We start from the raw sequence: 24,442 nt of genomic DNA, 5'->3' as shown, positions 1-24,442 counted from the left end.
GTCTCTGTGTGTCTCTGTGTGTGTCTCTGTGTGTCTCTGTGTGTGTCTCTCTGTGTGTCTCTGTGTGTGTCTCTGTGTGTTTCTCTGTGTGTGTCTGTGTGTGTCTCTGTGTGTGTCTGTGTGTGTCTCTGTGTGTCTCTGTGTGTGTCTCTGTGTGTGTCTCTGTGTGTGTCTCTGTGTGCCTCTGTGTGTGTGTGTCTGTGTGTGTGTCTCTGTGTGTGTCTCTGTGTGAGTCTCTGTGTGAGTCTCTGTGTGTGTCTCTGTGAGTCTCTGTGTGTCTCTGTGTGAGTCTCTGTGTGAGTCTCTGTGTGAGTCTCTGTGTGTGTCTCTGTGTGAGTCTCTGTGTGCCTCTGTGTGTGTGTGTCTGTGTGTCTCTGTGTGTGTCTCTGTGTGTGTCTCTGTGTGTGTCTCTGTGTGTGTCTGTGTGTCTCTGTGTGTGTCTCTGTGTGTGTCTCTGTGTGTGTCTCTGTGTGTGTCTCTGTGTGTCCCCTCCCCGTGTGGATGAGTTGGTAGAGTCATCCTCTCACCTATTCTTAAGTTTTTTCGGTAAAGTCACCGTGTAGGTAAAACATTACAATTAATTAAAGTAAAATAAAATAAAAATCACGACGTTTCGGAGGCAACACAAGCTCCCGTCTTCAGGTGGAACCGTCACAGCCACGACAGCTGCTGTATCAAGTAAATGAGAGATTTCAGGAGCTACCACTCCGTTTATATAATGGTTGGAGAGGGGGGGGGGAGGGCTAAGTACGGCACACTTTTTATTCATGTGGTAGGGTGAGGCTTAAGAGGGTGAGCCTTTGTTGTGGAGAGGTACGGTAATTTTCCGAGACCAAGGTGCTCTGCAAACCCTCTGGCTACCATCAAAGGTTTGTACACGAAGCCATACAAACATACACACACAGACATCATTTCAACCGTGATGATGACGGGTACAAACTGAGTAATCATTGGAAAGATGTGATCAAGCACGCAACAAAGATGTAACTACAGCTTATTTGGACAATCTTATTTGACAGACAACTATTACAGGTTATTGATAGACAGCCAGGCTTGTCTTACCATGTTTAGTTTGTTTCTTTTTCACACTATTGTTATGTGTAGGCCAGGCTTAGTCACAAACCGTACCTCTCCATAACAAAGGCTCACCCTCTTAAGCCTCACCCTACCACATGAATAAAAAGTGTGCCCAACTTGGCCCTTCCCCCCCCTCTCCAACCATTATATAAACGGAGTGGGAGCTCTTGCAATCTCTCATTTGCTTGATACAGCAGCTGTCGTGGCTGTGACCGTTCCACCTGAAGACGGGAGCTTGTGTTGCCTCCGAAACGTCGTGATCTTTATTTTATTTAACTTTCATTAACTGTAATCTTTTTACCTACACGGTGACTTTACCGACAAAACCGAAGAGTGTGAATCTCATGAGAGGCCACCGCGTTGTGGCAATGATCGGCAACGGCCGAAGAATCAGTCCTGCCGTGTTTCAGATCGGACTTGTGCTCGCGGACACCGTCAGAGACTTTAAATTTCCATTTAACATGCCCTCCCTTTGTTAATGCTACCCCCGCCCCCTCCCTTTGTTAATGCTACCCCCGCCCCCTCCCTTTGTTAATGCTACCCCCGCCCCCCTCCCTTTGTTAATGCTACCCCCGCCCCCTCCCTTTGTTAATGCTACCCCCGCCCCCTCCCTTTGTTAATGCTACCCCCGCCCCCTCCCTTTGTTAATGCTACCCCCCGCCCCCTCCCTTTGTTAATGCTACCCCCCGCCCCCTCCCTTTGTTAATGCTACCCCCGCCCCCTCCCTTTGTTAATGCTACCCCCCCGCCCCCTCCCTTTGGTGCTGCTGATCCTGCATAATGCAAGGGCATAATATGACTTTGAAACCCCCCCCATTTGCCATGAATATGCTAAATTCCTCTTGATATGCACATTCTTTAGTCAAGGCGCTCTTCTACTTCCACCTCCAAGCCAGCTCTTATATATAAGCTCCGAGCTCGGCAGTGTCTCATTCTTCACCTGAGGACGGCTGCGCTTGCGTTGTGGCCGAAACGTCGTGAGAATTGTTTGATTTTATTACGTTTTATTTTTATTATTTTATTACGTTTTATTTTTATTGTTTTATTACGTTTCATTTTTATTATTAACGTCGTGAGAATTGTTTTATTTTATTATGTTTTATTTTTATTATTGTATTACGTTTCTTTTCATTATTTGATTATGTTTTATTTGTATTATTTTATTACGTTTTATTTTTATTATTTTATTACGTTTCTTTTTTATTATTTTATTACGTTTATTTTTATTATTTTATTATGTTTTATTTTTATTATTTTATTACGTTTATTTTTATTATTTTATTACGTTTATTTTTATTATTTTATTACGTTTCTTTTTTATTATTTTATTACGTTTATTTTTATTATTTTATTACGTTTCTTTTTTATTATTTTATTATGTTTCATTTTTATTATTTTATTACTTCCCTTCTACGTGGCGGCTTTACCGAAAGAACCGAGAAGACCATCAGAGACGCGACGTTTCGTTTCTCACCTGCAGGGCGCTGCCTACTGCAGCTGATGGACGAGACCATGTCCGGGGGGTGACGATGATGATGTTGTTGATGTTGTTGATGTTGTTGATGTTGTTGATGTTGTTGATGTTGTTGATGTTGTTGATGTTGTTGATGTTGATGGTGCAGCGTGTGGATGGTGAGGCAGCCCAACAGCGGATCGCAGTCATCAGCATCATCAACAGCAGCAGCAGCTGATGATGATGATGATGTTGATGTTGTTGTTGCCCTGAGCTGAGAGACAGCAACATCATCATCAGCAACATCATCATCAGCATCATCAGCAACATCATCATCAGCAGCAGCATCATCACCATCATCACCATCATCAGCAGCATCATCAGCATCATCAGCAACATCATCAGCATCATCAGCATCACCATCAGCATCATCATCAGCAGCATCACTGACTGACTGAGTGATTGAATGACTAATTGACTGACTAACTCACTAACTCACCGAGTGACTGAATGAATGACTAACTGAGTGAGTGAGTGACTTACTGACTGAGTGAGTGACTGAGTGACTGAGTGAGTGACTGACTGAGTGAGTGAGTGAGTGACTGACTACGTGACTGAGTGAGTGACTGAGTGAGTGAGTGACTGAGTGAGTGAGTGACTGAGTGACTGACTGAGTGAGTGACTGAGTGACTGAGTGAGTGACTGAGTGACTGAGTGAGTGACTGACTGAGTGAGTGACTGAGTGACTGACTGAGTGACTGAGTGACTGAATGACTGAGTGACTGACTGACTGAATGACTGAGTGAGTGACTGACTGAGTGAGTGACTGAGTGACTGAATGACTGAGTGACTGACTGACTGAATGACTGAGTGAGTGACTGACTGACTGAGTGACTGACTGAGTGAGTGACTGAATGACTGAATGACTGACTGACTGAATGACTGAGTGAGTGACTGACTGACTGAGTGACTGAGTGACTGAGTGACTGACTGACTGAATGACTGAGTGAGTGACTGACTGACTGAGTGACTGAGTGACTGACTGAGTGAGTGAGTGACTGATTGACTGACGGAGTGACTGACTGACTGAATGACTGAATGACTGACTGACTGAGTGACTGAGTGACTGAGTGACTGAATGACTGACTGACTGAATGACTGAGTGAGTGACTGACTGACTGAGTGACTGAGTGACTGACTGAGTGAGTGAGTGACTGATTGACTGACGGAGTGACTGAATGACTGAGTGACTAACTGACTGAATGACTGAGTGAGTGACTGACTGACTGAGTGACTGAGTGACTGACTGAGTGAGTGAGTGACTGATTGACTGACGGAGTGACTGACTGACTGAATGACTGAATGACTGACTGACTGAATGACTGAGTGACTGAGTGACTGAGTGACTGAGTGACTGACTGAGTGAGTGACTGAGCTACGCGCACCTTCTTGCGTGAGTGACTTCTGCTGCTGCTGCTGCTGAAGGCGGTGGCGGTGGTGGTGGTAGTGGTAGTGCCAGACGCCGCGTGAGTCTTGATGTGCTTGCGCAGGGAGCTGGGGTCCGTGTAGCGCTTCGAGCAGCCGGGGACTTGACAGGCGTACGGCTTCTGTAGAGAGACACGGGGAGAGAGACACGGGGAGACACAGAGAGAGACACGGGAGAGACAAAGAGAGACATGGTGAGAGACACGGGAGAGACAGAGAGAGACACGGTGAGAGAGAGACACGGCTTCTGTAGAGAGACACGGTGAGAGAGACACGAGGAGAGAGACACGCGGAGAGAGACACGCGGAGAGAGACACGCGGAGAGAGTCACGCGGAGAGAGACACGCGGAGAGAGAGACGGGGAGAGAGAGAGACACGGGGAGAGAGAGACACGGGGAGAGAGAGAGACACGGGGAGAGAGAGAGACACGGGGAGAGAGAGAGACACGGGGAGAGAGACACGGGGAGAGAGACACGGGGAGACACGGGGAGAGAGAGACACGGGGAGAGAGAGAGACACGGGGAGACACGGGGAGAGTGAGACACGGGGAGAGAGACACGGGGAGAGAGAGAGACACGGGGAGACACGGGGAGAGTGAGACACGGGGAGAGAGACACGGGGAGAGAGAGAGACGCGGGAAGAGAGACACGGGGGGGGGGGGGGTGAGACACAGAGAGAGAGAGTGGCACACCATGTGTCTCTGTGTGTCTCTGTGTGTGTCTCTGTGTCTCTGTGTGTCTCTGTGTGTGTCTCTGTGTCTCTGTGTGTCTCTGTGTGTGTCTCTGTGTCTCTGTGTGTCTCTGTGTGTGTCTCTGTGTCTCTGTGTGTGTCTCTGTGTGTGTCTCTGTGTCTCTGTGTGTCTCTGTGTGTGTCTCTGTGTGTGTCTCTGTGTGTCTCTGTGTGTGTCTCTGTGTGTGTCTCTGTGTGTCTCTGTGTGTGTCTCTGTGTGTCTCTGTGTGTGTCTCTGTGTGTGTCTCTGTGTCTCTGTGTGTCTCTGTGTCTCTGTGTGTGTCTCTGTGTGTCTCTCTGTGTGTGTCTCTGTGTGTGTCTCTGTGTGTCTCTCTCTCTCTGTGTCTCTCACCGTGTCGTGATGGGTCCGCTGATGTTTAGCTCTGTCACTGGAGTTGCTGAACGCCTTGGCACAGCCTGCGTGCACGCAGCTGTAGGGACTATCTCTGTGTGTGTCTGTGTCTGTGAGTCTCTGTGTCTCTGTGTGTGTCTCTGTGTGTCTCTGTGAGTCTCTCCGTGTCTCTCACCGTGTCGTGGTGAGTCCTCTGATGTTTGGCTCTGTCACTGGAGTTGCTGAACGCCTTCACACAGCCGGCGTGCACGCAGCTGTAGGGTTGCTCTGTGTGTGTCTGTGTGTGTCTCTGTGTCTCTGTGTGTGCCTCTGTGTGTGTCTCTGTGTGTGTCTCTCTCTCACCGTATCGTGATGAGTCCTCTGATGTTTGGCTCTGTCACTGGAGTTGCTGAACGCCTTGGCACAGCCGGCGTGCACGCAGCTGTAGGGTCGCTCCCCCGTGTGGCTGCGGACGTGGATCTTGAGGTTCTCGAGGCGTGAAAACGACTTGGGGCACCCTGGCACCTGCAGGCACAGAGACACACAGAGTAGTGTATAGTGTAGTGTAGTGTGTAGTGTAGTGTAGTGTATAGTGTAGTGTGTAGTGTAGTGTGTAGTGTAGTGTGTAGTGTATAGTGTAGTGTATAGTGTAGTGTATAGTGTAGTGTATAGTGTAGTGTAGTGTGTAGTGTAGTGTATAGTGTAGTGTGTAGTGTATACTGTATAGTGTAGTGTATAGTGTAGTGTAGTGTATAGTGTAGTGTATAGTGTAGTGTATAGTGTAGTGTATAGTGTGTAGTGTATAGTGTAGTGTATAGTGTAGTGTGTAGTGTAGTGTGTAGTGTATAGTGTATAGTGTAGTGTGTAGTGTAGTGTGTCGTGTACACTACACACTACACTACACTATATACTATACACTACACTATACACTACACTATACACTACACTACACTATACACTACACTATACACTACACTATACACTACACACTACACTATACACTACACTATACACTACACTATACACTACACACTATACACTACACTATACACTACACACTACACTACACTATACACTACACTATACACTATACACTACACACTACACTACACACTACACTACACTATACACTACACACTACACTATACACTACACTATACACTACACACTACACTATACACTACACACTACACTACACACTACACTATACACTACACTATACACTACACACTACACTATACACTACACTATACACTACACACTACACTATACACTACACACTACACTATACACTACACTATACACTACACACTACACTACACACTACACTATACACTACACTATACACTACACTATACACTACACACTACACTATACACTACACACTACACTACACACTACACTATACACTACACTATACACTACACACTACACTATACACTACACTATACACTACACACTACACTATACACTACACACTACACTATACACTACACTATACACTACACACTACACTACACACTACACTATACACTACACTACACACTACACTATACACTACACTATACACTACACTATACACTACACTATACACTACACACTACACTATACACTACACTACACACTACACTATACACTAGACTACACACTACACTATACACTACACTATACACTACACACTACACTACACACTACACTATACACTACACTATACACTACACACTACACACTACTAGTCGCCATGGCGGATACACCGCAGCTGGCTGCAGTCCCTGATCGCTCACAGTTCACTCACCGCTGCTCTTCTTACTTTCATCTTGCACCACAGGTTTCATATAATTAGTTTCATTGTACTGGTAGGAACGAAGTGGACTAGACCACCAATAGATTATATCGTCCGTCCGTCCGTCCGTCCGTGTATCAACATCGCCCCCTACTGCAAACACTTGGCATGACCCTGTCCGACAAGATGGCCGCCCGCTCCCCCTGTGATCTGTGAAATAAACAAGATGGCCGCCCGCTCCCCCTGCGATCTGTGAAATAAATAAGATGGCCGCCCGCTCCCCCTGCGATCTGTGAAATAAACAAGATTTGCCGTCGCTTCCGGCGCCTCACGGCGAAACTTGAAACACTAGAATACAGGAATTTTTTCTTTCACTCCTCGATACCCAGATATCCCTGTACCGGTACTAAGTATTATTCCTACCAGCCCACCCCGCAGGGTCCTGTTTTCCACCATTACTTTGGCGTTGCCCGAGTGTTCACTGCACAAGCCTCACGGCGCGTCAACACGTGGACAATGAATGTGTCCATTCTGGCGAATTGCCCGATGATGCTGGATGCAATTACCAGCGAAACGTCGTGCTACTCAAATTGTAAATGTTGTGGCTTCAACACACCGGTGTGGGGGCTAAAGCAGTGAACTATTTGTCTTTTGTCAACGTGACACATTTTTACTGATTGGCCGTGTCGGGTGGTGGAGGGTTACGACACATTTATAATAACGCGATCTAAACCCAAAAATCGTTGATTATGAATAACATTGGTCGCGAAAGCCTCACACGTGTTAAACATGCACAATGGCAGCCGCTGTAGTGTCACACAACCCGCCTGAACTGCCTCATCGCACAGCCGCTGGGCATTGCGGCTAAACGAGGCCTGATGCTTCGACTCACGAAGCTTGAGGACGATGGGCGCATTGTTCATGCCCCGGGTACGGCTTCTACCAGCGATGTCATCACAAGGCCTCTTCGGGTACATGAGCTTGGCGTGCCCCAGCATCGCCAGCTAGTTGGAGGTCTACGCGCTCCGTCCAATGTCATCTCGTCAACACGAGATAGTTGTATTCTTAGAGGTTTTTTTTTCGGTAAAGTCACCGTGTAGGTAAAAACATTAAAGTTAATGAAAGTAAAATAGAAATCACGACGTTTCGGAGGCAAGACAAGCTTCCGTCTTCAGGTGGAACGGTCACAGCCACGACAGCTGCTGTATCAAGTAAATGAGAGATTGCAAGAGCTACCACGTCCCCCTCTCCAACCATTATATAAACGGAGTGGTAGCTCCTGAAATCTCTCATTTACTTGATACAGCAGCTGTCGTGGCTGTGACGGTTCCACCTGAAGACGGAAGCTTGTGTTGCCTCCGAAACGTCGTGATTTTTATTTTACTTTTATTAATTGTAATGTTTTACCTACACGGTGACTTTACCGAAAAAACCTAAGAATATGAATCCTTGCAGTCACGAAAGTTTCAAATCTAGAATTAAAGAGCTCTATCTACCAATGGCTCCCGCCACCTTCGAGGTCCAGCCCGTATCCCTCACTTCCAGAGGTCGCAAACGGGTTTTGATTCCTTACCCGTACCCGGCCGCACCAGGGTCGCAAACGGGTACCCGTACCCGTACCCGGCTGGGTACGGGTAGCCGGGTATCGGGTACCCGGTTGCGACCTCTGCTCACTACTAACGACGAGTGCTTTTCCATCATTTCCATCTATCGCCCTCCAGATGGCAGCATCGACACCTTCTTAAACGAGCTTTCGGAATTCCTATATCTGATTCCTAACCCATCTCACAGGCTCGTGCTTACAGGTGACTTGAATTGCCCCGGCAATACCCCATCGATAGTCACCTTGAGTCAACCTTGGCCCGCCACAACCTGGTCATCACAAACTCAGGCCTCACCAGAGCTTCCTCGACAAATGTTGACAGCATGCTCGACCTGGTTCTGGAACGTCACCAACACCGACGCATCACTGCACTGGGAGTTCTCCAAACTGGCTACTCCGACCACCGCCTCTCATACTTTCTTCCCTACGATTTCCCAAGCCAATCACCATCAAATTCACCCGCAACTCGCGTCACCTCCTCGCGAATTCGCTTTCAATGTGATCCCCGTCAATCGGATCCAACCGTCTGCGCTCTCCAACTAGAAGCTGACATGAGGGCGGCGCTGGACAAACTGGCTCCATTAAAAATCACGAACCGCTAGGAAGTCTTCCCACGACACTCACTGGCTCCTCAAGAGATGCCATCTCATTGCTAAGCGAACTTGAAAGTTTACCTGCCGATCAACTTGCTTACAGAGTCGCCTGCGAGAAAACGAACAAACTGATCCTAGTCTCACGTTCCTCCTACACTGAGGAACGCATCAAACAAGCAACCGGAAAACGGCGCGTTCTACGGAAAACCCTCAAAGATCTTCTACATCTTGGTGGCACTTCTAGATTTGAAGCTTTCGTGACTGCAAGGATTCATACTCTTAGTTCTTTCGGTAAAGTCACCGTGTAGGTAAAAATGAAATTAAAATAAAAAATAAAACAATAAAAATAATAAAGATCACGACGTTTCGGAGGCAACACAAACTTCACCTGAAGACGGAAGCTTGTGTTGCCTCCGAAACGTCGTGATTTTTTATTATTTTTATTGTTTTATTTTTTTATTAATTTTAATTTCATTTCTACCTACACGGTGACTTTACCGAAAGAACTAAGAGTATGAATCCTGGTAGCACCATGGCCCCTCACCTTAGCGATCCCCTTGCCTCACTGAAACTTGCCACCTCTTTTAATACAGTTGAAGTATTGGAAAATGACGGCAGGAAACTCCTTGACGGGAACACACTTCTTTTATTAAATCTTGACTTGTAACAATACAACGCGTGGCCTCTCTTCTTCACAATGCGCTTCTCTTGACTCTGGATTCTGTGCTGCCGGCTCTCTGTGCCTCGTGTAGACTCCGCGCCTCGGCTACACTCCTCTCTCGCCTCGTGTAGACTCTGCGCCTCTGCTACACTCTCCACTCGCCTCGTGTAGACTTTGCATCTCTCTCTGGCTACACCGTATGCATACTCGGCTCGTGTAGACCTTTCTCTCTCGCTGGCTACACCGTATGCATACTCGGCTCGTGTAGACCTTTCTCTCTCGCTGGCTACACACTATACATTACTCAGCTCGTGTAGACCGTTCTCTCTCGCTGGCTACACACTATACCTTACTCAGCTCGTGTAGACCTTTCTCTCTCGCTGGCTACACACTTATACCTTACTCTCCTCTACTCTCCATTACTCTCCTCTCCGGGCTCTATCTCTGCACCTTCGTCTTCATTCTTAGATGGTTCCACTTCTGCCTCCCTGCTCCTCTGTGCATCACCTTATATACCCCTTCTTCCAGGGAGACGGAGCGGATGCGGACCTCAACGTCGGCACCGCTCCTCAGTTACCCAATCCCCACGCGCTATCCCTACGATCCGGTTCCGCTCAGCGCGTGTTTCCACTCCCCGACCAATCACACCGCGCTGCTACCCGATCACTCCCTCTGGGCGCGTCACCGGCACACAGCCAATCAGCAGCACTACCCCCACCCGCGCACTGACGCCTGCTCCTCCCCGTCAGCGCGCGTCACCACACACACACCCGTACATACGCGCTGGCACACGACATATACACCCAGCGCGTATCACCACTACATCACCCCCTCCCACATAGCTCGCAGCCGGCCCGGCTGCTAACAACAACCAACCGCGACGATAAAACGACAACCAACAAAAAAAAACCCCGTAACCCCCCGAGTGTGCCCCGTAACCTAACACAACAACAACAACAACAAGAATAACTATGTACAGATTGACAATGAACCCGAAAAGTCAACAATAACACGATACGAGCAAATTCGAAACGAACGCGCCCCACGTCCCTGCGACTACACGCAGTGACGAGGCGCTCCAACTGCCCCGACTCCTCACGAGGCAGGTCATGCAAAGTAGCACGACCTGGCGCGAGTCCGTCTGGCTGGTCCATCGTATGGGGCGGGACACTGACAACCGTCCGGCGGTTCCGGCTGCTCCAGACGGCGCGGAACGGGCCTGAAAGGGCCGGCCCCGCCGCGGAGATCCGGCCGCCGGTGATCGGCAGCTGTCAGTTCCGAGACACCTGGGAGCAGATCAGGCGAAAATACGTGTGGATCAGGCAGAGACATTTCCCCCTCTGGGTCGCCGGTCACGTCACACGCCCGGCCATCACGACACAAGGGGAGGCCATATGGAGGCGAGAACGGTTTCAGTCGGGAGGGGTGAACGTACCACCGGCGCTTTCCCCACTTTATCTGAACGCACTGGGGCCGTGCAACGCGCACGACCTCCACGGGTCCCCTCCACGGTCTCAACAATTTAGGCGACGTAGCCAAGGGTGCCTGAGGGCAATGCAGCCAGGCCCTGTCACCTGGTTTCCATTCGTGCATGGACACCTTCCGTGCCCGCAACCGTTCATTAGCAATTTGGCGAGCCCGCGAATTAAGCCGCGCGGCCTCCCTCGCCTCTGTCAGCTTGTGAATATTAAACTTAATATGTTCTGCCAAATTAGAATTAGTTCGTGGAGCGGACAGGCCAAGTTGCGTTTCTATTGGCGGGTCAGCTTCCCGACCGTACATCAAATAGAATGGGGAAAACCCCGTAGCTGCATGGGGGGCCATTCTATACGCGGCAAGGACTCCCGGGACCTGCAGGTCCCAATCTACATGTGCCTCGCACACCTGCTGGCACAGCATGGAAGTCAAGGTTTTGTGGAGTCTCTCCACCATCCCGTCAGTCTGCGGGTGGTACGGGGAGGTACGCACCTTCTTGGTACCCAACAGATCGCACACCTCTTGCAACAATTTACTCGAAAAATTTTTACCTTGGTCGGTCAGCAGGCGTTCGGGAGCCCCCTTGTCCAGGACATAGCCCTGGACGAAGGCATCCGTCACAGCCGCTGCCGACTGGTTAGCGAGAGGCCACGCCATAGGCCATCGGGTAAAGTATTCGACCCCCACTAACAAATATTTATTCCCTCTCGGCGTGACTGGGAAGGGCCCCAAAATATCGAGTGCAACGAGCTCGTTGGTACGCGAGACCTGAATAGATTGCAGCGGTGGATTAGCTGCCACGGCCGGTGGTTTACGCCTGGCGCACTCAACGCACCCCTTCAGAATATGCACCACATCACTTCCCATTCCCGGCCAGTAATAGTCACGCTGAAGCAGGGCAAGCGTCTTGTTAACTCCCAAGTGCAAGAGGCGTTCGTGTGCCGCCAAGACAACCCTCCCCCTCACAGCGGAAGGCACCACGAGTGCGTTCCGCCGGGACAAACTGTCCCATTTCAATAACACGCCCCGCTCAAGTACATAGGAGCCGGTACGCTCCTGGTCCCCCTCGGGACCCCCAACCTTGCGGCGCAATGCTAGCAGCGAGCTGTCCGCCATCTGGAGGTGGCCCCATTCGCTGAGCGACAGCGAGAGCAGCGAGTCCCGACCCTGAGAGGCAGTGGAATCATCCCCGATCGGTGCGCCCACTGTCGCAGCCAGTGCCCCCATCTCCCCCGCAAGCGTCGGTTTACAGCGCGCCGATCCCGACAAACACGCGCATTCATCACAAGGCAACAACCGCGACAAGCAATCGGCATTCGTGTGTCGCAACCCCTTACGGTACGTAGTCGTAAACTGATAGTCCTGGAGGACTTCCAACCAACGCGACAACTGGCCCGAGGGCTGGGCGACCCTCAATGAATACTGTAGCGCCGCGTGGTCCGTTCGGACTGTAAAGTGACGACCATAAAGATATGGCCTAAACTGCTGCACAAAAAAAACAATGGCAAGCAGCTCGCGACGGGTGACACAGTAGCGCTGCTCCGCCGGAGACAACACCCTACTACCGTAGGCGACAACTCTTTCGACACCCCCAACGACTTGGGATAGCACCCCCCCAATGCCCGTGTTGCTAGCATCCGTGTCCAGCAAAAAGGGACTGGCAAAATCGGGATAACACAAGGGTGGGGCACCCACCAAGGCGTCCCGGAGGGAGCGAAACGCGGCCTCCTCCTCCGGTCCCCATTTGAACTTCACTCCCTTCGCCGTTAGAGCGTGCAAGGGTTTTGCAATAGTGGCGAAGTGCTCAACGAACCGCCGATAATAAGAAGCAAACCCGATGAAACTACGCACGTCGGAAACGGACGTAGGTGTCGGCCACGAACCGACACAATCCGTCTTCGCGGGATCGGTGGAGATCCCCGAAGAATCGACAATGTGACCCAAGTATCTAACGGACCTACGAAGGAGGTGACATTTGGCCGGTTTAAATTTCAACTTAGCCGATCGCATTCGCAAGAACACCCCTCTCAATCGCCGGAGGTGTTCCTCAAACGTTTTACTGAAAACAATGACATCGTCCATATAAATCAAGCATGTATCCCACTGCAAGCCCGACAAAACCAGCTCCATAAGTCGCTGAAACGTCGCTGGAGAGGAGTGAAGTCCCATGGGTAACCGGTTAAACTGGAACAGCCCCCCTGGAGTCCGAAATGCTGTCTTAGGTTTCGACTCTTCGTCGAGCGGCAACTGCCAAAACCCCGATAACAAATCAAGAGTCGAAAAATATCGCGCACCAGACAATGCATCGAGGGACTCATCCATCCTGGGGAGCGGATACGCGTCAGCCACAGAGATCTTATTCAGGCGACGGAAATCAACGCAGAATCGCAGGGACCCGTCCTGCTTCTTAACCAGCACAATAGGCGCTCCCCACGGGCTAGAGGAGGGCGAAATAATATCGGCTTCTAGCATATCGTTAACAGCCGACTGAACATGTTCCTTCTCCACGGGACTCAGTCGGAAGGGATTTAGCCTGACCGGCGCCGCATCGCCCGTTTCAATGTGATGGTGCAACAAATCCGTGCACCCAATGTCATACTTATGTTTACTGAATACATCAGAGAATTCAATGAGCAACTCGCGCAGCGCACCCAACTGCGCCGCCGACAAATCGTCCGAGGCGGCACATAACGAATGGACCCACTCAAGGTCTTCCCTTGGCTCAACGTTCCGCGCGGGGCTCGAGCCCACCTGCGCAACCAACCCATCATCCCCAGGGACCTGCGCCGCGTGAGCCAGCACGGTGCCCTGTGGAATGACAGCTGGTCGCGACCCCGCGTTCAAAACCATCACAAACGGATCCCTGTCAGCCCGCACCAAAGTGTGAGCCACCGATAAATCAAGACCCCCGACAGCCTTGTTAGAAGGACCCAAAAGCATACTCTGTCCCGAAGCCTCCCTCACCCATGGTTTCCGCAACCGGAGGGGAATCAACATCTGTGAACCCGGGGGCACTTGCACTGTCTGCGTCGCCACCGCTTGTATCGTAGCGCACGCCGTCCGAATGTCAGTAGGGCCCGTCAAAAATGAAATCCGGCGACCCGATGGCAGTTCAATGCATCGTTGATCGATAAGAATTTTAATGGGCATTTTAGCCAAAAAGTCAGTGCCCAAAAGACACGGAACTGCCAAAGAAGACGAAACGAAAACGGGTCCCGACAATTTGATATCTCCAATGCAAATGGACGCCCTAACCTGACCGATAATGCCCAACGATCCCCCATTAGCGGCGTAAAATGGCCCATCCACTGGAAGCAGCGGACGACATTGGACCGGAAGAATATTATAAATGAGGTCCGATATAATAGTTGCCGATGCCCCCGTGTCCACTAACACCCTAATCTCAACCCCATCAATAGATCCCGTAACAACGGACGAACCCGCCGAAGCAGCCACAATTCTATGCCCCAATTCCGCCCATTCAATGTCTCCCTGGTCCCGGCCGAACCCCCCTCGCCGAACCGAATCCCCGAACCTTAACCGGCCCTCCTCCGCCGCAACGCGGCGTCCCATGTGTGCCGAATAAACAGGCCGAGCGTGTGAGGTGCCGCGACTTGCCGGGGATTGTAGAGATGACTTGGGCTCTCGGTCGTCGTCCAGCCGAGCTCCCATGGCGCGCTGCCGCGGAGCGCGGCACCCGGACGCCACGTGGCCCCGGAGGCCGCAGTTATAGCACGTGACGAGGGTCGGAGTAGATCTTGGTTGCTCCGACTTTCGGCCCGATCGCAGAGGCGACCGGGCCCCCAGCCTCCAGTCCCCTGGTCGTCCCGTGGCGAACGCCTCCTCTCGTGGGCTGACGACTTGGGGTTCGGCGACCACCAAACCCGGGGCTGCGACGACAGCAGCGTTGCAACCAACGCCTTGCTTCCGTTGTAGGGCCTCGTGCGCTTGAATACTCGTGGCGACTCTCCAAGAAGAAATATCAATCTCGTCAGCTGTGTTGATAGGGACCCCCAGGTCCTGCGCCAACTTGAGCAGCTGCTCCAAAACCATCGCGTCTTGGCCCTCCTCGTCCATCCGAGGGAACGCAGCATCAGCAAGAGCCAGCAACGCCGTGCGATAGGCCAGCGCGGTCTCCGTGGCCGCTTTCCGTCTTGCGTAGAACTGATGGCGGCACGTAGAGGGAGGCCCGTAGACCCTGGCCAACAACCCCAGCGCATCCTTCAGCGTGGAGCGGTCCGACTTCCGTGCAGCCCTGAAGGCCGCGAGCGCATCGTCGTCCAGCATGGCGGGCAATGCCCGCAGCGCCGTAGCATCGGACCACGCTGACATCTCTTGATGGGCCAAAAACCTTCGCTGAAATTGGCCCCAGTCTCCGCCTTCCGCCTTGAAGGCTGACAACGTGGGCAGGCGCTGCTGAAAAATGAAGTCATCCGCCTCGTGGTTCCTCTCCGCCTGTCCGTCGGTGTCTAAGATGGCGGCTCCAGCAGCAGACGTAAGATGGCGGACCCCCTCGCGCGCTGATGACGTCGATGCGCGCGCTTGGGAACCCACCACCACGTGGCGCTCGCCGTTCCCGCCAAAAGTAGGCCCAGGCGCAATGGCGGGAATCCCCCATTCGTTTTGGCGGGAATCTGCGGGGCGACCTTGTAAAATGTCCCCCACCGTCCCCGCTCCTCCCGACGAGCTGATCTCCGCCAAGATGGACGCGGCGGCGAGCAGCAGCTCCGCCAGTCGGGAGTGCGCCTCACGAAGCCCGGCGTCTGTCCCCGGTCGCTCGGCCGGCGCCGTCGACGGACCCTGCAGCGTGGGCAAGTCCTCTTCCTCACCCCCCGCCACCAGCGGCCCCGAGTCGTCCAGGTCTTCCTCGCGGTCAATCCCGTGGGTCCTACGGGTCTTCCTCGTCTCCATACTTGGAAGCCCGTTTCACTTCTGACGCCAGATGAAGTATTGGAAAATGACGGCAGGAAACTCCTTGACGGGAACACACTTCTTTTATTAAATCTTGACTTGTAACAATACAACGCGTGGCCTCTCTTCTTCACAATGCGCTTCTCTTGACTCTGGATTCTGTGCTGCCGGCTCTCTGTGCCTCGTGTAGACTCCGCGCCTCGGCTACACTCCTCTCTCGCCTCGTGTAGACTCTGCGCCTCTGCTACACTCTCCACTCGCCTCGTGTAGACTTTGCATCTCTCTCTGGCTACACCGTATGCATACTCGGCTCGTGTAGACCTTTCTCTCTCGCTGGCTACACCGTATGCATACTCGGCTCGTGTAGACCTTTCTCTCTCGCTGGCTACACACTATACATTACTCAGCTCGTGTAGACCGTTCTCTCTCGCTGGCTACACACTATACCTTACTCAGCTCGTGTAGACCTTTCTCTCTCGCTGGCTACACACTTATACCTTACTCTCCTCTACTCTCCATTACTCTCCTCTCCGGGCTCTATCTCTGCACCTTCGTCTTCATTCTTAGATGGTTCCACTTCTGCCTCCCTGCTCCTCTGTGCATCACCTTATATACCCCTTCTTCCCGGGAGACGGAGCGGATGCGGACCTCAACGTCGGCACCGCTCCTCAGTTACCCAATCCCCACGCGCTATCCCTACGATCCGGTTCCGCTCAGCGCGTGTTTCCACTCCCCGACCAATCACACCGCGCTGCTACCCGATCACTCCCTCTGGGCGCGTCACCGGCACACAGCCAATCAGCAGCACTACCCCCACCCGCGCACTGACGCCTGCTCCTCCCCGTCAGCGCGCGTCACCACACACACACCCGTACATACGCGCTGGCACACGACATATACACCCAGCGCGTATCACCACTACACAGTGATACCTCGGTTCACGAACGCTCCGGTTCACGAACAGCCCGGTTCACGAACATAAAAGTTCATAACAACATGCTCCGGTTCACGAACTCCGCTTCGGTTCACGAACAGCCCGGTTCACGAACAGAAAAGTTCATAACAATATGCTCCGGTTCACGAACTCCGCTTCGGTTCATGAACAGGAGCCGCGGCCATTCTAACGCTATTTCCAGGCTGTCACGTGGTCGTGACTTCCTGTAGGAAGATCGTGGAGAGAAGCAGAGACACAGAAAGAAGTACTGCGAGTGCTGTGAAGACACTTTCAGTGACTTTTTGCTTTTTGGTGTGCTTTTTAGCACATACAGTACTGTACTACTGTACTGTACAATACTGTACTTACTGTATTGTACAGTTCACCCGTTTGAGTGCTTACTGAAGTCATCTCAAGCAAGGTTAGTGTTCTCTCTTTATACATTACTATACTGCACAGTACCAATGTGTATTGTAATTTGTTTCATATTTTTGTGCTTCAAAAACCTAATAAGTATAACCCGTAAAAACAAAGTTTTTCGCTATAAATCCTTTATATGCGTGGCAGCGAACTTAATATAAAGGATTTAAAAATATATTCGCCTGTGGAGGACGCGGGGATCGATCCCGCGACCTTTGGCATGGGAAGCGAGGGCGCTACCAACTGCGCTACTCCGCCACGGCCTGTGGAGGGGTTACGCTCTGGGCTCTTACACTGTGACGTTCAGCCAAAGCCATGAATGAGTTCTATTTGAATATATGTCAAATAAAAAAATTTTGCCTAAAAAGTGTAACATTTTGGGAATTTTTTTTCACGAACATTAATTGTCTGGCACAACGAGTCTGTGTGGAAAATGTCAGCTCGATTGGATCACGGGAAGTGGGTTAAAAACGACCGAAAGATTTGCACGGTCCTAAGCAAGCAAGCAAGCACGCAAGCAAGCAAGCACGCAAGCAAGCAAGCACGCAAGCAAGCAAGCAAGCACGCAAGCAAGCAAGCACGCAAGCAAGCAAGCAAGCACGCAAGCAAGCACGCACGCAAGCAAGCAAGCACGCAAGCAAGCAAGCAAGCACGCAAGCAAGCAAGCACGCAAGCAAGCACGCAAGCAAGCAAGCACGCAAGCAAGCACGCAAGCAAGCAAGCAAGCACGCAAGCAAGCAAGTACGCAAGCAAGCAAGCACGCAAGCAAGCAAGCACGCAAGCAAGCAAGCACGCAAGCAAGCACGCAAGCAAGCAAGCAAGCACGCAAGCAAGCAAGCGAACTTAATATAAAGGATTTTAAAAAAAGGTCAGAACGGATTAACCGGATTTACATTGAACCCTGTGGGGAAAATGTGCCTCGGTTCACGACCAATTCGGTTCGCGACCAGAGTCAGTTCACGAATTAAGTTCGTGAACCGAGGTATCACTGCACTTACTTCACCAACAATCTAATCACCGTCGCAAACGCGTGCACGTCTTACCGACAACATCGCACCATTGTACCCCGCTCATGGTACCTACAATTGTAAGCACTCACCCAGATTGAACCACTTCTACGGGGAAGTTCTGAGTTTGCCTTTCTCTCTGTCTCTCTGGGTTTTTTGCTCTCTCTGCCTGCCTGTATATTTGGTGTGATTTTTTTCTGTCTACACTCGTTTTTTGTCGGTCTTGTGTTCTGCTCTGTCTGTGTGTCTCCGTTCCTCTTGTTTTTATGTTTTGTCTTTCTTTGGAATTTTCACACTTAAATTCTAACTTAGCAATCTTTGAAATACGTAATCGACCAGGCTATGCGTTAATTGTGTGTTGACCGACTCTCTGTGTCGCTTTACATTTCGATACGTTGCTAGGTTGTTTAATTTAGTGTGTTTCTTTCTCCCTCTAAGCCTGCGTTACTTTACTATGCGTCTCTTCGTACTCATTGACATGTACATTTTTTCTCTAACCCCTCCCTCTCTCTGCCTCCGCCCCCCCCCCCCTGTCTATTTAAGGCCACCCCACAGAGACGATCACCCCTCTCTGTGCCGATGTGTTACTCTCTCTCTGTGTATCTTGGTGATATCTGTCTGCTTATATGTCTGTCTGTGGTTTTCTGTTCAGTTTTTGTGTCGCTATTTCATTTATACCTGCTGACGATTGCTTGTGTTGCAATCGAAACGTCGTAGTATGCTATTATTTAATTTATTATTTTATCTTTATACGTGACTTTACCGAAAGAACCCAAGACTAACCCAGACACTCTTCTAATTACGCTAAAGCCGGTGTCTACAAAAGACGTTTTCTCTTTAATTGAATCACTTCATTTGAAGTCATCTCCACTCGACGCGCTCCCAGGTTCCTTGTTCAAGCAACGTGCTCCGGAACTCGCCGTCACGATCAGGAACATCGCAAATGCCTCATTCTCTATGGGGTGTTTCCCGTCCAACCTCAAACCTGGCCTGCTTTCTCCCTTGTTAAAGAAACCAAGTCTCAACCCGGACGACCCATCTAGTTATCGTCCCATCACTAACCTCTAGAACCTCTCTAAACTCCTTGAACGACTAGCCCTCGCCCAGCTAAAACCACACGTCACCTCCTCCGCAAACTACTGCTGCTTCCAGTCGGCTTACCGTCAAAACTACTCCACAGAAACAGCACTCACCAGGGTGCTCGATGACATTTTAACGTTACATTTCGATGTAAAGCGTCTTTCTTGACTGCAGGGATTCATCTTCTTGGTTCTTTTGGTAAAGTCATCACGTAGAAGGGAAGTAATAAAATAATAAAAATAAAACATAATAAAGTAATTCTCACGACGTTTCGGCCACAACGCAGGCAGCCATCCTCAGGTGAAGAATGAAACACCACCAAGCTTGGAGCAATTCCTTTGTCAAGGCGCTCTTCCTCCCCCCTCCAACCCAACAGCTTAAATATACGCTCAAAGCTTGGTGGTGTTTCATTCTTCACCTGAAGACGGCTGCTTGCGTTGTGGCCGAAACGTCGTGAGAATTATTTTATTATGTTTTATTTTTTATTATTGTATTACTTCCTTTCTACGTGACTTTACCGAAAGAACCAAGAAGATGAAGACCTGTTCTTCTGAACACCACCAAGCTTGGCAGCGTATATTTAAGTAAATATTTAAGTATATACGCTGCCAAGCTTGGTGGTGCTCATTCAGACGCTGTCTTTCCGACAGACCTGTTCTTCACCTGAGGATGGCTGCTTGCGTTGTGGCCGAAACGTCGTGAGAATTATTTTATTATGTTTTATTTTTATTATTTTATTACTTCCCTTCTACGTGACGACTTTACCGAAAGAACCAAGAAGACATCTTAACGATCGTTGATTCCGGCTCAACTGTCGCACTTGTAATTCTGGACATTTCGTCAGCCTTCGACACCATCAACCACTCGCTCCTTACAGTGATACCTCGGTTCACGAACTTAATTCGTGAACTGACTCTGGTCGCGAACCGAATTGGTCGTGAACCGAGGCACATTTTCCCACTGGGTTCAATGTAAATCCGGTTAATCCGTTCTGACCTTTTTTTTGGTTTTTGAAGCACAAAAATATGAAACAAATTACAATACACATTGGTACTGTGCAGTATAGTAATGTATAAAGAGAGAACACTAACCTTGCTTGAGATGACTTCAGTAAGCACTCAAACGGGTGAACTGTACAATACAGTAAGTACAGTATTGTACAGTACAGTAGTACAGTACTGTATGTGCTAAAAAGCACACCAAAAAGCAAAAAGTCACTGAAAGTGTCTTCACAGCACTCACAGTACTTCTTTCTGTGTCTCTGCTTCTCTCCACGATCTTCCTACAGGAAGTCACGACCACGTGACAGCCTGGAAATAGCGTTAGAATGGCCGCGGCTCCTGATCATGAACCGAAGCGGAGTTCGTGAACCGGAGCATATTGTTATGAACTTTTCTGTTCGTGAACCGGGCTGTTCGTGAACCGGAGCGGAGTTCGTGAACCGGAGCATGTTGTTATGAACTTTTCTGTTCGTGAACCGGAGCGGAGTTCGTGAACCGGAGCATGTTGTTATGAACTTTTCTGTTCGTGAACCGGGTTGTTCGTGAACAGAAGCGTTCGTGAACCGAGGTATTACTGTACTTCCCTCCTGAAATCCGACTTCGGTATATGCGGCTCAGCACTCAAGTGGATAGTTCCGTACCTTTCTGACCGCCAATCTTCAGTCAGGGTGGGCATGTCCACATCGCCTGAGACAACAGCATTATGCGGGGTTCCCCAGGGCTCTGTACTAGGTCCCCTGATCTTCACAGCCTACACTTCTCCGATCGGCCGGCTCATCGCAAGTTTCGGTGTTAAGCATCACTCGTACGCGGATGACACGATTCTATTCACCGCCATCGATTCTAGCAATGCATCTGGAATCGAGAGGCTCTCGGAATGTACCACCGCCTTGCAACAATGGTTCACTGCACACAACCTAGCCCTTGATCCGAAAAAGTCAGTGGCCATCACGTTAGGCACCAAGCAACGTCTCAACTCATCAGCACTCCCCACACACACAGACACATCTTCGGTCACAGCATCAAGTTCACCGACCACTTCAGCTACCTCGGCGTCATCCTAGATTCAACTTTATCCTTCGACCGTCAAACCAACCGCATCATCAGCTCGTGTAACTTTCACCTGAAGGCTCTCAGACACGTACGTCCACTCATCTCCACTGAAATTGCCAACACGTTGTTGGCATGTCGCATAGTTGGGGTCACGCCTTGACTATTGCAACTCCGTCCTAGTCCGGACCTCCGCTGGCAACCTAAAGAAACTTCAAAGACTACAAAACAACCTCCTGGCACGCGTCGTCATTGCCCACACTCATCCCCGTCTCGACTCACTCGCTTGTCTTCTTGGTTCTTTCGGTAAAGTCACGTAGAAGGGAAGTAATAAAATAATAAAAATATTAAACATAATAAAATAATTCTCACGACGTTTCGGCCACAACGCAAGCAGCCGAAACGTCGTGAGAATTATTTTATGTTGTTTTATTTTTATTATTTTATTACTTCCCTTCTACGTGACTTTACCGAAAGAACCAAGAAGATGAATCCCTGCAGTCACGAAAGCTTTCAATCGTGTTTTAAGATGCTCAGATGTTAAGCTTTTGTTAAGATGTTAAGATATGTTCAGATATTCTTGGTTCTTTCGGTAAAGTCAAGTAGAAGGGAAATAAATGTTTATTTATTTTTTATAATATTTTATTTTTATTATCTTATTACTTCCCTTCTACGTGGTGACTTTACCGAAAGAACCAAGAAGATGAATCCCTGAAGTCACGAAAGCTTTCAATCACTCGCTTGTCTCCGTGCTCTCAACAGGCTCCCATCGCTAGTAGGATCACGTACAAGATCGCCTGCCTCTGCCACCACGATGCCTTCACATCCGCCTGCCATCCGTACCTCTCTTCGTTATTGACAACTTGCAGCGCGGCACACGGCAGATGCCTGCGCAGCGCGACTCACGACCCCCTCTTGATACCGAGATCCAGGATGGTCGTCGCGTCTATGCGCCGCTTCTCGGTGGCAGCCCCAACAGTCTGGAACGTCATCATCCCTCTGCACATTCGTAGCATCACCTCAATCGCCTCCTTCAAGAGACACTTACTAACTCACCTCTACAATCTCATGCTTCTTCTTGGTTTTTTCGGTAAAGTCACGTAGAAGGGAAGTAATAAAATAATAAAAATATTAAAAATAAAACTTAATAAAATATTTTATTATGTTTTATTTTTATTATTTTATTACTTCCCTTCTACGTGACTTTACCGAAAAAACCAAGAAGATGAATCCCTGCAGTCACGAAAGCTTTAAATCGAAAAATCTCACGCTTTCGAGCGACTCTGAGCTTGGCTCCGCGCCTCTGAGTTGCGGCCACTACGTCTGCAAATTTGCGCGCGTTGAACTATTATTATTGAACTATTATTATTATTATTATTCAGTCAGAGCAGCTGTTCTGGTGGCCGTGTCGGTGACTCCAGGGACCTGCTCAGCCAGAGCGGCTGTCCTGGTGGTCGTGTCGGTGTCTCCAGGGACCTGTTCAGCCAGAGCGGCTGTCCTGGTGGCCGTGTCGGTGTCTCCAGGGACCTGCTCAGCTAGAGCAGCTGTTCTGGTGGCCGTGTCGGTGTCTCCAGGGACCTGCTCAGTCAGAGCAGGTGTCCTGGTGGTCGTGTCGGTGACTCCAGGGACCTGCTCAGCCAGAGCGGCTGTTCTGGTGGCCGTGTCGGTGTCTCCAGGGACCTGCTCAGCCAGAGCGGCTGTCCTGGTGGCCGTGTCGGTGTCTCCAGGGACCTGCTCAGCCAGAGCGGCTGTCCTGGTGGTCGTGTCGGTGTCTCCAGGGACCTGTTCAGCCAGAGCGGCTGTCCTGGTGGCCGTGTCGGTGTCTCCAGGGACCTGCTCAGCCAGAGCAGCTGTTCTGGTGGCCGTGTCGGTGTCTCCAGGGACCTGCTCAGTCAGAGCAGCTGTCCTGGTGGTCGTGTCGGTGACTCCAGGGACCTGCTCAGCCAGAGCGGCTGTTCTGGTGGCCGTGTCGGTGTCTCCAGGGACCTGCTCAGCCAGAGCGGCTGTTCTGGTGGTCGTGTCGGTGTCTCCAGGGACCTGCTCAGTCAGAGCAGCTGTTCTGGTGGTCGTGTCGGTGACTCCAGGGACCTGCTCAGCCAGAGCAGCTGTCCTGGTGGTCGTGTCGGTGACTCCAGGGACCTGCTCAGCCAGAGCGGCTGTTCTGGTGGCCATGTCGGTGTCTCCAGAGACCTCCTCAGCCAGAGCAGCTGTCCTGGTGGTCGTGTCGGTGACTCCAGGGACCTGCTCAGTCAGAGCGGCTGTTCTGGTGGCCGTGTCGGTGTCTCCAGGGACCTGCTCAGCCAGAGCGGCTGTCCTGGTGGCCGTGTCGGTGTCTCCAGGGACCTGCTCAGCCAGAGCGGCTGTCCTGGTGGCCGTGTCGGTGTCTCCAGGGACCTGCTCAGCCAGAGCGGCTGTCCTGGTGGCCGTGTCGGTGTCTCCAGGGACCTGCTCAGCCACAGCAGCTGTTCTGGTGGCCGTGTCGGTGTCTCCAGGGACCTGCTCAGCCAGAGCGGCTGTTCTGGTGGCCTCGCCGGTGACTCCAGGGACCTGCTCAGTCAGAGCTGCTGTCCTGGTGGTCGTGTCGGTGTCACCAGGGACCTGCTCAGCCAGAACGGCTGTCCTGGTGGTCGTGTCGGTGTCTCCATGGACCTGCTCAGTCAGAGCGGCTGTCCTGGTGGCCGTGTCGGTGTCTCCATGGACCTGCTCAGCCAGAGCGGCTGTCCTGGTGGCCGTGTTGGTGTCTCCAGGGACCTGCTCAGCCAGAGCGGCTGTCCTGGTGGCCGTGTCGGTGTCTCCATGGACCTACTCAGCCAGAGCAGCTGTCCTGGTGACCGTGTCGGTGTCTCCAG

The 24,442-nt window shown here is 50.8% G+C and overlaps 2 protein-coding genes across 2 annotated transcripts in view; one reads left to right on the top strand and one right to left on the bottom strand.

The window, feature by feature from the left end:
• The window catches only part of LOC144953700 (PDZ domain-containing protein GIPC1-like), a 10,069-nt gene extending 8,780 nt beyond the window's left edge, over positions 1-1,289 (top strand). Inside the window, exon 3 of the mRNA XM_078884260.1 lies at positions 1,272-1,289. Within this exon, the coding sequence (XP_078740386.1) occupies positions 1,272-1,289 (18 nt within the window). The remainder of the gene's footprint in view (positions 1-1,271) is intronic.
• A 1,178-nt stretch (positions 1,290-2,467) lies between these two features.
• The window catches only part of LOC144953699 (uncharacterized), a 35,437-nt gene continuing 13,462 nt past the window's right edge, over positions 2,468-24,442 (bottom strand). Inside the window, exons 9-11 of the mRNA XM_078884259.1 lie at positions 5,438-5,599; positions 3,975-4,136; positions 2,468-2,803 (exon numbers count right to left, since the gene is read on the bottom strand). Of these exons, the coding sequence (XP_078740385.1) occupies positions 2,468-2,803; positions 3,975-4,136; positions 5,438-5,599 (660 nt within the window). The remainder of the gene's footprint in view (positions 2,804-3,974; positions 4,137-5,437; positions 5,600-24,442) is intronic.

Source organism: Lampetra fluviatilis, chromosome 81 (genome assembly GCF_964198595.1).
Source record: "Lampetra fluviatilis chromosome 81, kcLamFluv1.1, whole genome shotgun sequence".
Taxonomy (NCBI): Eukaryota; Metazoa; Chordata; class Hyperoartia; order Petromyzontiformes; family Petromyzontidae; genus Lampetra; species Lampetra fluviatilis.
The sequence above is the reverse complement of the archived record's forward strand: the minus strand, read 5'-3'. Positions and strand labels throughout refer to the sequence as shown.